General features: G+C 42.2%; 1 protein-coding gene and 1 long non-coding RNA gene across 17 annotated transcripts in view; one reads left to right on the forward strand and one right to left on the reverse strand.

Moving 5' to 3' along the window:
- LOC140601037 (uncharacterized) overlaps positions 1–2,096 on the reverse strand; it is a 63,213-nt gene extending 61,117 nt beyond the window's left edge. The window contains exons 1-2 of one of the 3 annotated variants that reach the window (XR_012004098.1): positions 1,824–2,086; positions 1,180–1,414 (exon numbers count right to left, since the gene is read on the reverse strand). This is a non-coding gene — a long non-coding RNA (uncharacterized lncRNA). Of the gene's footprint in view, positions 1–1,148; positions 1,415–1,823 lie in introns of those variants that run through there. The other 2 variants (XR_012004097.1, XR_012004096.1) reach the window with 2 other exon arrangements.
- A 66-nt stretch (positions 2,097–2,162) lies between these two features.
- Positions 2,163–13,267, forward strand: part of PRKAB2 (protein kinase AMP-activated non-catalytic subunit beta 2) — a 29,044-nt gene continuing 17,939 nt past the window's right edge. For 3 of the 14 annotated variants that reach the window (XR_012004095.1, XR_012004094.1, XM_072769502.1), the window contains exons 1-7: positions 2,163–2,331; positions 2,613–2,793; positions 6,392–6,558; positions 7,395–7,488; positions 7,721–7,841; positions 10,646–10,779; positions 11,466–11,534. Coding sequence is in view for 9 of the 14 variants with exons in the window: in XM_072769502.1 (XP_072625603.1) it covers positions 2,638–2,793; positions 6,392–6,558; positions 7,395–7,488; positions 7,721–7,841; positions 10,646–10,779; positions 11,466–11,534 (741 nt within the window). In the remaining 5 variants the exon portion in view is untranslated. The other 11 variants (XR_012004092.1, XR_012004091.1, XM_072769495.1 and 8 more) reach the window with 6 other exon arrangements.

Genomic DNA, 13,267 nt, shown 5'->3' on the forward strand with positions numbered 1-13,267 from the left:
TGGCATGAGACACAGTAACATCAAGAGAACCCCCACAGGTTACTTTGTTACCTCCTTTTCCTTCCCTCTTAAAGGAAAGAGAAAATACTGGAGTGACAGCAAACAAACAAAACTTGGGACTGGAGAGAAGCAATTAATCCATCCTACAGTGTTAATTACTGTAGGATGTTAATTACTGTAGGATAACAGTGTTAATTACTGCCTGAATGTGCAATATGCATATAATTATGCATATTATACATAGTTGCATAATGCCTATCCATATATGCAATATAATATTAACTACTGACTGACTCATAAATGCTACTAGAGCAAAACAATGTCATGGGTAATCCCCCAAAGGAGATGACCCAAAAGTCATTTCTATTTAGACAAGAAGTTTCTTTTCTTAATAAGTTTTCCACTCGCCAATATAATATCTGGTTTGCTTCTGCTATGCTGATTTGACTACTGTAAGGACCTATTTATTATTTGGCATAGAGAAGCTACCCTGTGGTTAGAAACCTGAATAATACACAAGATTCAATGTATTACTCCCTTCAGAGGCCTTGCTGCAGAGTGCAGTGGAAAGAATGAACGGAAGTGGTAGAGAGGGGAACAGTAGGGACCAAAAAGGAGGTAACCAGGCAGTGGAGATTTTGGAGGGAGGAGCAAAAGGTCACAGTAAAAATGTTATCCGCAACATTCTTTTTTCTGCAAACTGTCTTTGGTTAAGAACCAGAGAATCTGGGATCCCTGGGTGGCACAGTGGTTTCGTGCCTGTCTTTGGCCCAGGGCGCGATCCTGGAGACCCGGGATCGAATCCCACGTCGGGCTCCCGGTGCATGGAGCCTGCTTCTCCCTCTGCCTGTGTCTCTGCCTCTCTCTCTCTGTGTCTCTATGAATAAATAAATAAAAATCTTAAAAAAAAAAAAAAAAAAGAACCAGAGAATCTCTGAGTTTACTAGGGCAGAGGAAAGACAAAAGGCAGAGAAGCGAATTTGTCAAACCTAAGTGTATGGTTTTTTTTTTTTTATGAAAAATAAGCTTTTCAACAAAATAAAGCTGTTCATTCAAAAAGGGTGGCCTTGTACGACTTGGCATTCCCCCATCGCTGTTTGTTTAAGTGGTATTATCTTGTTAGAAATGTAGTAAACGGTATTATACCCTTCACTGTGCAAATATTTATTAAAAGCTTACTCCGGACAAGATGCATGCAGAACAGGAAGAGGAATCAAAACTAGACTTGCTCTCTGCCAGCCTTCAAAGCAGTGCTTGACACTTTAATATGTATACACATTCCCCTGAGGATCTTGTTAAAATGCAGATTCTGATCCTGTAGGATAGAGCCTCAGATTCTACACTTCTAGCCAGCTCCCAGGTGATGGCAAAGCTGCTGGTCTGTGTCACACACATTGAGTGATAACGGTTTCCCCTAGGGAATCGGAAAAGCACATAATTATAACACAAAGAATCAATTAGTAAATACCATACACGTTCCATTAATCATCAGCAAAAACCTAGATCCGTTCCAACCCGAGGACAATCTCTGTCCTTTTCTGCTCTCACTGTTCCTTCTCTTCTTGTTGGTCTTCCTCAAATGGCATTTCTTTTGGGGTTGCTCGTTGCATTCGCGGTTTCTTAGCTCAGAATAGCTTTCTCCTCCTCTTCAGACCAGTTTCACGCATCTGTCAAGGTTTCTCGCCTAATTACTCCTTCCTCACTGGGGCCCCAGTCGAGGCTGCTCCCCACCGCAGCCAGCTGGAAGGTACCTCAAGCAGTCGCCACTACTTCCTTCTGATTCCAGGAGGAAATTCTGTTTCTAAATCCCTGGAGGAACCCACCTGTCCGGGTTGCCCAGAGAACGTTCTGTTTAACCTGAAGCCCGGTGAGGCGGGCGGCAAGGAGGCAGCGCCGCTTCTCCGGGTACGGAGCGCCTGAGGCCGGGAGGCGGCCCTGCGGTCCCTGGAGCCCGTCTGCTCCGGAAGGCCGGCCCGCGGCTGACCGCGCCAGGGATTCTGGGTCGGGTGGGCGGAGCCCGCGCCCCGCCCCGCCCCGCCCAGCCCGAGGCCAACGCGGAGCGGGCGCCCCCGCCTGGCGCGAGAGGCTGCCCACCACCGAGGCGGCGGCGGCGGCGGCTAGAGAGGCCGCGAGCTCGGGAGCCGTCGCCGCGCGGCCGTAGGGAACGCGCGCGGGGCGGGCCTGGCGCCCCTGGCCTCGTAGCCATTTTAGGAGGAAACCCGGATCTCCAGCCCGGGGCGCGGCTTCAATTTCAATAACTTTATTGGTGGACGTAACCGCAGAACAGCCATCTCGCGAGTGGCTAGGGGAGGAGGAAGAGCATCGCGGGAGGTGACTGGGGTGGGGGCGCCCCCGGGCAGTGAACGCGGGGATGCGGGGAGTTCCCCGAAGCGGGTTTCCCCAGCGGCGGGCGTCGAGAGGCGGGTGGCGGGTGGCGGGTGGGGGGTGGGGGGCCGCGGGCGCTGCCGGAGGCCGAGGAAGGAGGGGACCCCGGGCACGGCTTCCCTGGGGCGGGGATTCCCTGGCCCGGGTCCCCAGGCGCAGGGGCGGAGCGGGGGGCGCCCCTGACGCGGCCGCCGGGTGTTAAAGCCCCGCGTGGTTCGCCCCGGCAGGTGGCCCCCGACTCGAGCTACAGCCATGGGAAACACCACCAGCGACCGGGTGGCTGGCGAGCGCCACGGCGCCAAGGCTTCTCGCGCCGAGGGCGCCGGCGGCCACGCGCCGGGCAAGGAGCACAAGATCATGGTGGGGAGTACGGACGACCCCAGCGTCTTCAGCCTGCCGGACCCCAAGGTGAGCCTCCCCGCGCGCGCCCCGGCGGCCCAGCCCCCCTCCCCTTCCGGGCTCCTCCCCATCCCACCGACCTACGTTACGGTTTTCTGAATTAAAGGGATGGGGCTGGGGAGTGGGGGGGGGGGGGGGGACGGAGATGTTGGAGGGTAACTGACGCCTGCGGCGCTGCCTCGAAATACTATAGAGGCGGGGTTTCTGTCGTTCGCCTGACCTGCTGGCCATATTTTTACGATGGGGACTGTAGAGTCGTCCCCCCCCCCCCCACAACGCCACACACACACACACACCCATCCCCGGTTTTCCGAACAGGCAGGAGCCCTCTTGGAGAGTAGTGATGAGTTTATGGGTTGTAAACCCTATAGACCCTGGTAGAAAACTTCAAAGACGGTAGGTTGCCTGAGTGGCTGATCATCTGAGACAGTTTCTCAGGTTTACCCTGAGGTAGGCAAACGAATTTCTTTTTTTCTGATAACCTGTAGGTATCAGTATCATTTTTGCTCCTCTAAGAACCCAGCACTTCGGATCCTCTTCCCCTTTGGCAGGATTGTGAGCAGCAGCCACTTGCCTATTTGATACTTTCTCCTCGTCTTGGAGATCAGTACAGGACTTCCTTTGGCTGACTGCTCAGTTGTTCATTTCATCCTTTATATTGCGGTTGGCTGAGGTGCTTCCTTCTTCACACCCAGCTACTGGTCAACTGGGAGAGCAAACGATCCAGGATTTCTCCTCTTCCAGTAGGAATTCGTGATGTTACCATCGCTGAAAACGGACAACCCGCAGCTGCCGGGCAGGCAGACCTTGCTCTCAAATCCAAGGACTTCCAGAAAAGCGGCAACTTGTGCCCACCCGTAGATTAGATGGAGTTGACTGCAATGGGATTACCATCCGAATATTTCTAGTCCCATTTAGAGCTGTCAGCATGAAATAACAATAATCCCTCCAGGCAGTCCGAGTGGGAGGAAGTAGAAAAAATGGAGGGATTGAGGAGATTCAGGTGTGTTTGATGTTTTTTTTTTTTTTTTATCACTTCAAACCTTTCACCAAATTGGGGTTTTAGGGAGTAAAGAAATGATTTGCCCCATTGGTAGCACATGAAATTTGGATTCTGTTTATTTTCTTGAATCCCAGTTGAAAACATAACTACAGAAAAAGAAGTGAAGGTGGTTAAAAGCACCATCTTGGGGTTTCGTCTCCATTCCTTTCTTCCTTCTCCCACTTTAGAACTTCTTTCTCAGCATTTGGGCCATCTAGCCAGTCATTTTGAATTTCCTTAGAAGCTTTCTCAAGGTGATCCACCTCCTAATTTTACCCTTTTCCTATGTCAATGACTCAGGATTTAAGTACAGTGTATTTGTCAAACTCTGACTGCAATAATTGGTGTGCTGAATAAAAGCCAGGTTGCTCCATCTGAAATGGAGCCTATTTTGGTTCCTTCCTTCCCTAACCCCAGTCTTGCCATTTGTGAGTAAGAAAATTGGTTCAGATAATTCCTAAGGTCTCTTATACATGTAAAATTTTATAGTTCTCAATCTAGTCTCTTTACTTCTTCCTTCATTGTTTTACTTAAATATTTTCAAACTGTAGTTCTCATTGTTTTGCCTCTTTTCATAATGATTTTGCTGACAATTTAACTTGGAGTAAATGGTCTTTCTGCTAGTCAGCTGCACTCAGGCCTGCCACGGAAATGTCGTGTCATATGTGGAAGGGCTTTCTTCCAAAGCCGGGCATGTTAATAGTTTGTAGCTTTCAAATTCGAAATTGAAAATACTAAATCATCAAAGTGACTCATAGAAACAGTGGCAGTGGGGTCAACATTGCTTCAAATGCCAGTCCTCTTCAGTGGACTAGGTCAGTGGTTCTCAACCCTGTTTGCACATTAGAATCACCTAAAATTTGTTTAAACACTGTATGGAAAATTAGAGACATTTTCCATGTTTCAAAGTAGTTAGAGTAGTATAGTAAACTCCTATATACCCATCACCCAGTTTAAACAATGATTAAATTTGAACAAATTTATGTCATGCCTATGCCAGTCCACTTCCCCCTACCAAATATTTTGAAACAAATTCCAGACATCCTATCAAATATTATTTTATCTGTAAATATTTTAGGATGTATCTGTAAAGTTGAGGTTTTTTCCTTTGTTTAACATAATCACAGTAATAATATTCTCTGTGAAGCTTTTTAAAAACAGGTTCCTAGGTCCCATATGTAAACCAGAATCTGAGTTATTCTTAGGCATATGTAAAAATTTTTGTAATTCTAATGCAGCCAGTCAGACAAAGGTGCATTCCTTTAGGAATATGGAGATCAAGGTTTTCACTTAAGTCACTTCCTTACATAAGGTGAGAAAGTCCCTTCAATTCTCTGTTTACTTCAGTTTATGCTGTTACTGGTGTCTCATTAGTATAGTTTTGAGGAATATTGAGAGACAATATGGAAAGTAGACTACCTTAGCCATTTTGAAAGTAAAGCCCATGTGAATAAGTTAATCCTTTTTTTTAACCCACATTATTTTATTTGGTGACATTTTGACTTGATACAGTACAGTCCTATTTACCGAAGTCATTTAAACCATTCTGAAGTGGGGATCAGTAGACTTTTTCTATAAGGGACCAGACAGTAAATATTTTAGACCTTGTGGGCCATACAGTGTCTATCACAACAGTTTGGCTACTATAGCATGAAAATAGCTGTAGATAAATATGTAAATGAGTGAGTGTGGCAATTTTCCAAGAAAAGTTTATGTATAAAAGCATCTGGCTCACTGACCATCTTCTGCCAACTTTTGTTCTAAAGGATGGTAATGAAAATAAACTAAATAAGGAGTTCATTTGTTTTTTCTTTTTAGAATCCTTACAGACCTCATTTGCTATTGAAACGGCTTTTGTTAAAGGAAGCTTCCTTAAACAAAAGCCATGTTTTTGATCTGATGTTTCTTGAGGGTCCAGAGTTTTCATCCTCACTCCTGAAATAATTAGTATATACCTGGCAGGAGTGAGCAAGATTTATAACCACTTCTCAAAATTTAAGAAACCAATGATACATGATTTTTTTATGCTTTTAATGTCCTTTTGTAACCTATTAGCTAAAATGAAGTTTATTAATTATTTACGAATTACAGTATCTCTAACTTGCCGATAATTGAGAGCTGATCATACTTACGTATGAAAAATACATGGCCGAGTTCATTGCTTTTTATGGAAACATACTTTTTTTCTTATTTTTTTCTCTTAAGAGGTACTCAGAAGTATATCATAATTGCCTGCCTGTGGGTTGATCTGGTAACTGGGAGTAAGCACACCCCCTCCCCCAACTTGTTTTAAAGGGAGATCCGAAGGCTCTGAAAGGGTGAGTGATACATGCAGACTCTAAAGTTAGGTTGTGATTTGGTCAACCCCTGAGCATAAGCTGTTTGACCATTTGGGTCCTAGATGACTTATTTTTCTATAGTTTGTTCAAAATCTGATTCAGCTGCTAATTTCAAGGATTATTGATTCTTACCAGAAACATAGCACCCCTCTCTGCCCTAGGGAGGAGAGTGACCTTTTAAGAATTCCTGGGTCACAATTTAGGGATGACCTAATCCTTCTTACAGCTCCCTGGGGACAAAGAGTTTGTATCATGGCAACAGGATTTGGAGGACTCCGTAAAGCCCACACAGCAGGCTCGGCCCACTGTTATCCGATGGTCTGAAGGAGGCAAAGAGGTCTTCATCTCTGGGTCCTTCAACAATTGGAGCACCAAGATTCCACTGATTAAGAGGTGAAGACAAGTGTTCTTGGTTGAGTCTACAGGGTCCAGGAGTAGGGACCTGATTTCCCTTCTCAGGAGAGAGACCTGGCTGGACTACTCCTCTTCACCAGCTAGGGACTCTCTCTAGAATATTTTCTGTGACCAATAACTACATCTGTGACCTTTTTTTTTTTTTTTTTTAAATCTCAGTGAGTCAGAGATGTTTTACTGATTGGAATATCATTACCTCAGGGGAACTTATTCACTTTGTGGGTACATTCTTTAGGACTGTGTTAACACAAGTCCTGTCTATGCTTGTGGGAAGTCATCTGTAACTGGCTGAGTCCACTTGCTGTGACTTCTGCACTAAAACAAAACACATGATGTTCTAGGTAATAATGTGAATTGTTGCTTGTAGAGCAATAATGAATTACTTGTTAATCAGAATGGCTCTTCATTTATATATAGGTCATTTTTTCAGAAAAGGCTCACCAAAATTTGGAAGGGGTATCTTGAGGCACTTCTGTATTCTGAAGCTACCTGCTATCTTATTTACACTTGTGAGGGATCTGTTCCTAAAGCAAATTAGTTGCACTAAGGTGAACCATTTTGGGGGATTAACATCTATTATTCTTTTCCAGATATTAATTAAGAACTAAAGTTATTGGGATGGGCTGGCAAATATATGCTCAAGGTGATACAGATAAGGAGAATGAGTCTATAAATTATTTTTATTCCATGGGTAACAATCACTTAGGGTTGTGGGAGATCATTGGTATGAAGTTGTGAATGTCTCATGGTTTTTATATTTGCATTCTGTTTTCTAACAGGAACTTGGCCTGTTAACTTTGTGTTTTCTTCTGTAGCCATAATGACTTTGTTGCCATCTTAGACCTCCCTGAGGGAGAGCACCAGTACAAGTTTTTCGTGGATGGACAGTGGGTTCATGATCCGTCAGAGGTAAGGTCTTGATCTCCAAGGGTAGCCATTATCTTAACTATGTTCTTTTGGCTGTTACTCCCTTTGGTATCAAACATCATTCCTGTCAGGATTGATGGGCTCCTACACTGGAGGATTTCTCTCTTGATTAAAGATGGAGGTGCTAAGTATGATCATTTTTTAAAATAGGAGAGTTAGATGGAAGCGATGAATTAAAACAGGGTTTATGAATGTTTTCCATTCGTTGTTTCAGCCTGTGGTTACCAGTCAGCTTGGCACAATTAACAATTTGATCCATGTCAAGAAATCTGACTTTGAGGTGTTTGATGCTTTAAAACTAGATTCAATGGAAAGCTCGGAGACATCTTGTCGAGGTAATTTTGTAGTATTTGCTCTTTCTTAATGTGTTTTTCTTACAATGCAAGTTTTTTCCTAAGAGTGGTTTTTGTCTTCATTTTCTCCTCAAGAATCTTCTGAATCATATATGCGTTATATGTACATATATGTATATTTTTCCTCTAAACATTTAGATCTCCTTCTCTGAGAGAAAAGAAATCTCAGTGTATTTGATTGAAAAGCTTTTTAAAAAGATTTCATTTATTTGAGACAGTGAGAGAGAGCATGAGCTGAGGGAGATGGAGAAGGAGAGGCAGACTCCCGGCTGAGTAGGGATCCCTATGCAGGTCTCTCTCCCAGGACCCTGGGATAATGACCTGAGCCAAAGGGTAACTGAGCCACCTAGGTGCCCCATGATTTCAAACTTTTTAACTAGGATCTACAGCAAGACATTTGTTTTACATTATAACTCAATTCTCTCTCTCTCTCTCCCCCCCATCCATCCCCCCACGCCTGTAACACAAGTCTCAGCAGAATGTGTGTCTTTGTTACATGTGATACCCCCTTTTTTTTTAAGGGATTTTCTTTAGTTTTTCTTAAAAAAAAAAAAAGATTTTATTTATTCATGAGAGACACACAGAGAGAGAGAGAGAGGCAGAGAGGCAGAGACACAGGCAGAGGGAGAAGCAGGCTCCATGCAGGGAGCCCGACGTGGGAATCTATCCCAGGTCTCCAGGATCAGGCCCTGGGCTGAATGTGGCACTAAACCGCTGAGCCACCCGGGGTTGCCCCATGTGATACAGTTTATTTTCTATTTTTTCCTTTCTTTCATGAGCTACCAAAGTGCTTTATAGTTTAAAAATCTACTTCTGGTAATATTTCAAGTTTTCATTGACCTTTTGACAATTTACCCAACCCAGGCTAGTTTTGTTTAGTTTGCCTTGTTTAGCTGCATTAGTTTAATCCTGCCAGTTTGATAGGTTGGCTGGCAGTATATTTTTATTTAGTCCTCTAACTATGGCAGCCTTTGGGGAGAAAGGGTTACAAAAACCCCACAACTCTGTGGTGTATATGTTAACTGAAGTTTTGTAAGTTTTGGTTAAAAAAAATGTTCTTGGTAGAGGAAAAGACCTGTATCCTTTGGTTTCTCCCAATGTTACTTTTCCATGGCTTTCATCACATTTGCTCCAGCATCAGAAGAGTGATTTGCTAACCACATCCACAGTTACCATCTCAGTATGCGACATTAAAGGCTATAACTATCTAAAGAACTGGGCACCTTATTTCCAGTGAGCACACTTTGCCTTTGTGTGTTCAAAGCCTGCTACTCACTAACTTTGAAGTCATAGACTGGTCTTCAACCTTTCTGGTTCTCAGTTCCGTATCACTAAAATCAGAGGCTTAGAATCACAGTGATTCTCAGCTGAGGAGACACAAGCTTCAGTGGAGCATATTAGAATCTCAGGGCACAAGGGTGGTTTATGCAGCTTCTAAAAGACCAGCAGTATAGTAATTGTTTGTTTATGAAAATCATGCAAATATTTTCATCATATAAGCTCAGAAAATAAAGGTGAACATTCTTCTTGACTGGTGGGGCAGTGGTTAACAAGGGTTTAATTATACTGAATTAAATGATGAGACCACTTGCAGCTCTACGTTTTTGCATTATATGATTCTGGCGAAGCAACTGGTGAACAAGAGATATAGAATCAAAATTATATAGAAAGAGAACTAGCATACTTTTGATATTTCTCTCTTCTCTCTTTCACCCAATTTCCTGATTTACTTTGTATCTGTATGGATTTAACTATTTTGGACTTTTCATATAAATAGTATCACACAATATGTGGTCTTTGGTGTTTGGCTTCTTTCACTTAGCATGTTTTCAGAGTTCATCCATGTTGTAATATGTATTAGTACTTCACTCCTTTTTATGGCTGAATAAAATTCCACTGAATGGATATGTGATTTTGTTTATCCATTCATTAACTGATTGATATTTGGATCATTTCTACTTTTTGTCTAGTATAAACAGTGCTCTTCTGAACATTTGTGGTCAAGTCTTTGTGTGGACATATGTTTTCATTTCCCAAGACTATGACTGCTTTATTTTAACTTTTGGAGGAATTACCCAATTGTTCTCCAAAGCTGCTACACCATTTTACATTCCTGCCAGCAATGGGGATAGTAAAAAGGTTCCAATTTCTCCACAGCCTCACCACCAATTATTATTGTGTCCTTTATCATAGCCATTTTAATGAGTGTAGAGTGGTATTTGATTTACATTTCCCTAACAACTACTACATTGTTAGTAGTCTTGTCGTCATTGTTGCAATCATTGTAATGTCAGCAGTCTTAGAGTTGATACCCTTGTTGTTTGTTGCTTGGGTGGAAAAAAGGAAAAAACTAATTTTTTCACATCTTTTGACAGTTTACAAAGCATTGTCATATCTGCTAACTCATTTGATTCCTGTAAAAACATTGTGAAATAGGATAGGGATTATTATTGTCAGTTTATGAATGAAGAAACTGACTGTAGTAAAAGGACTTGTCGCAGGTTATACAATTGATAAATAGAGTAGCTCTTCTCTGAACCTACGTCTTTCACTCCTCATCTCCTCCTCTGACCTCCACATCATGTTGCCATGTTGAAGAATTTCAGGGTCCACGTTCAGGATAACTCAGACTCTTTCTTTGTCTTACATGGTAGACCCAGCAGGTTACAAGTATATGATCGATGACTTCTACCATATTTAATATTAGCTGCCATGTAGTGACAGTTTTTTCATACATTTTTACTGGCTCTCCAATTTTCTCTTATATTTGGATAAATATCTTCCAGACCTTTCCAGCTCTCCCCCAGGGCCTTATGGTCAAGAAATGTATGTATTTCGATCCGAGGAGAGATTCAAATCCCCACCCATCCTACCTCCTCACCTTCTTCAAGTTATTCTTAACAAGGACACTAATATTTCTGTGAGTATCCTAAGAGAATTGCTGGGGCATGTTGGTGTTACTAGGACTGTTTGAGCCAAAGTTAGTAATCCTAAAGGTTGGGATTATTACAAAGCTGTGTTGAGAATATAAATCATACATATCAATAGCATTAAAGATTCCTTTTTCCAAGTCTGAATTGTGACTTGTCCAGGTACTGATATCAAAAGTCATAGTTATCGTCTGGGCCTAGGCCCAGAGCCATGGATTGCTAGAATCAATTTCTGGGACTTCTGTTCCAACACAAGATAAGGCACACTCACCATCTGGGGATATACAAAAGGAGTATAAGGGGTTTGGGTTGGGTTTTTTTGGTCCATATAATTTACATCTCTAGTCAATTTACTTGATTCCCACTAAGATTATTTTTTGCCTCTTAACACAAATCTATATATGTTGTGGTCAAGATTTTTGTTTTAGCTCTGTTAAGGGAGATAAATAGAAGCGAAAGTACAGAGTTTCTGCCCTGGACTCAGAATTTCCTAATTCTCTGTAATGAGAACATAATGATTGATATATATTAGGTTGAGTGTATTATTTAAAAGAAATACATATTCTAGTATAGAGTTTCTCAACAGTTCCAAAGAGCTCTAAGGAAGAGTAAACTGTTTGCTTTAAAACTGTGCATTTAACCTTAGTCAGTGATTTTTTTTTTTTTTCCTCCTTAGTGTGACCCAGCCTTGCTTCCTGAGCCCAATCATGTTATGCTGAACCATCTCTATGCATTGTCCATTAAGGTAAGTGGTGGGCCTGGCTCTTCCCAAAATGGGAAGGCAAGGGTAACAGATGTTCTCCGGTGGTTACTTGCCCTGCTACCTCACTGATGCTAAAGCTGGCTGTAATGGTCAAATTATAGGAAAAGAAGTTTCTTTTTTTTTTTTTTAAACTAGTAGATGGGTTTTTTGTTTGTTTGTTTTTAATCTTAGTCCCTATCCCGATGTTCTGGCTAGCTGAATTGCCCTGTGACTGAATGAACTTTTTTCTTCCTGCTTTCTTTTTGGATAGCTATAACCTTTGTACGACCTACTCAATTAAATTAGAGTTCATTAGCACTAGGATTTCATTTGCAGACAAAGCAAGTTTATCCTCTAGTTCAGAGACTGCTTGAATGTGATTTAGACATTTGACTTTTAAAGGTGGATGTGAGCTGCTTTTGGGTTCTTCAGTCATATACACTCACTGGCTCCATCGTTTTCTGCACCAGGTAAAGGAGAAATGTGACCAAATTTGCTCTGTCCCCTCCAATTCTAGAGTCCTTTTTAGTTTCTCTCATGCTTTAGAGTCTGGGTTGAAAATACACATTCAATCTTGTCATGTTTTTGTGGTTTGGCTTTTGGAATGAGGTTTTATAGCTCATAGGTTTATGAGCTCTGTAGTTACTGGACTAGGCTGATTATCATCACAATCACCTGGGAAATTTGTAAAACTACCATTCAAAGCCTACCTCCCCAGAGATTCTGAATAAGTGCATCTAGGATGGATCCCCAGTAATTGTTTTTTAAGCTGCTTATATTTCTTAGATGTGCATCCTGATTAGAGAGATCACTGATAGAGCTATCTTTAGCAGATTATGTAGTACTTTTCAAATATATATTACTGAATTTAATTTTTGTAATAACCTTGTGGGTAAGTATTATTTTTAACCCCTGTTTTATAGATAAAAGAAAATAAGGCTCAGAGAAGGTCATAATGCCAGTAAGTACCAGAGAGAGGACGGAGGTCCTCCTGTCCTCATTCCATGTTCTTTCCTAGAGATCACTGCTTCAGGTCTTTCCAAGTAGGTCTTTCTTTCACCTGCTTCTCATCTCTATCAAACCCTACCTGGAGTTGAATTTTTTACCTGCCTAACTTCTGTCATATTTAAGCTATGACCAGCATAGTCTGGTCATAGAAGGTTAATCTGAGAAGCATTCATTGTAGATAATACAGCATATGGGAAAATGGGAAGATGCATTGGTTTCTCAGTTGGATTTCCTGGAGCTCCGTGGGATCAGACTGATTATTGCCTCCTGTAACTGCTCCTTGGCTATCAACTGATACTCTCACAGGGCTACCATCTCCCATGTCATACTCTTGAGCTAACACAGCCAGGAAAAGAGTACCTCTTACTCTTCATATTGGTTCTAACCCAGGTCCAGGTCTTGATTACTGTGATTCAGCTTGGCCTTGACCCATTCCTGGTTCTGTCAGATTGTTTAGGCTGTTTGGAGTTGATCCATCGGATTGAGTGTCTTTCCAAAGAAGTTTTTGGGGTCCATTTTGTTCAAGGATGTAGAGGGATTCCTGAGTCTCCTTTTGATTAGAACGAACTTTTTAAGTCCATCCCTGGTATTAAGTGGAAATCAGACCTGCTTTGGGGCTTGGAAATGGGTGGGGAGGAAGGATCACTACCATTTCTTCTCATTGCATTTTAGACTTCCTTCTAAAAATTAATGTCAGGATATTTTTTTTTTCCCATGCTAGTTTTAAG

Source organism: Canis lupus, chromosome 12, assembly GCF_048164855.1.
Source record: "Canis lupus baileyi chromosome 12, mCanLup2.hap1, whole genome shotgun sequence".
Classification (NCBI taxonomy): Eukaryota; Metazoa; Chordata; class Mammalia; order Carnivora; family Canidae; genus Canis; species Canis lupus.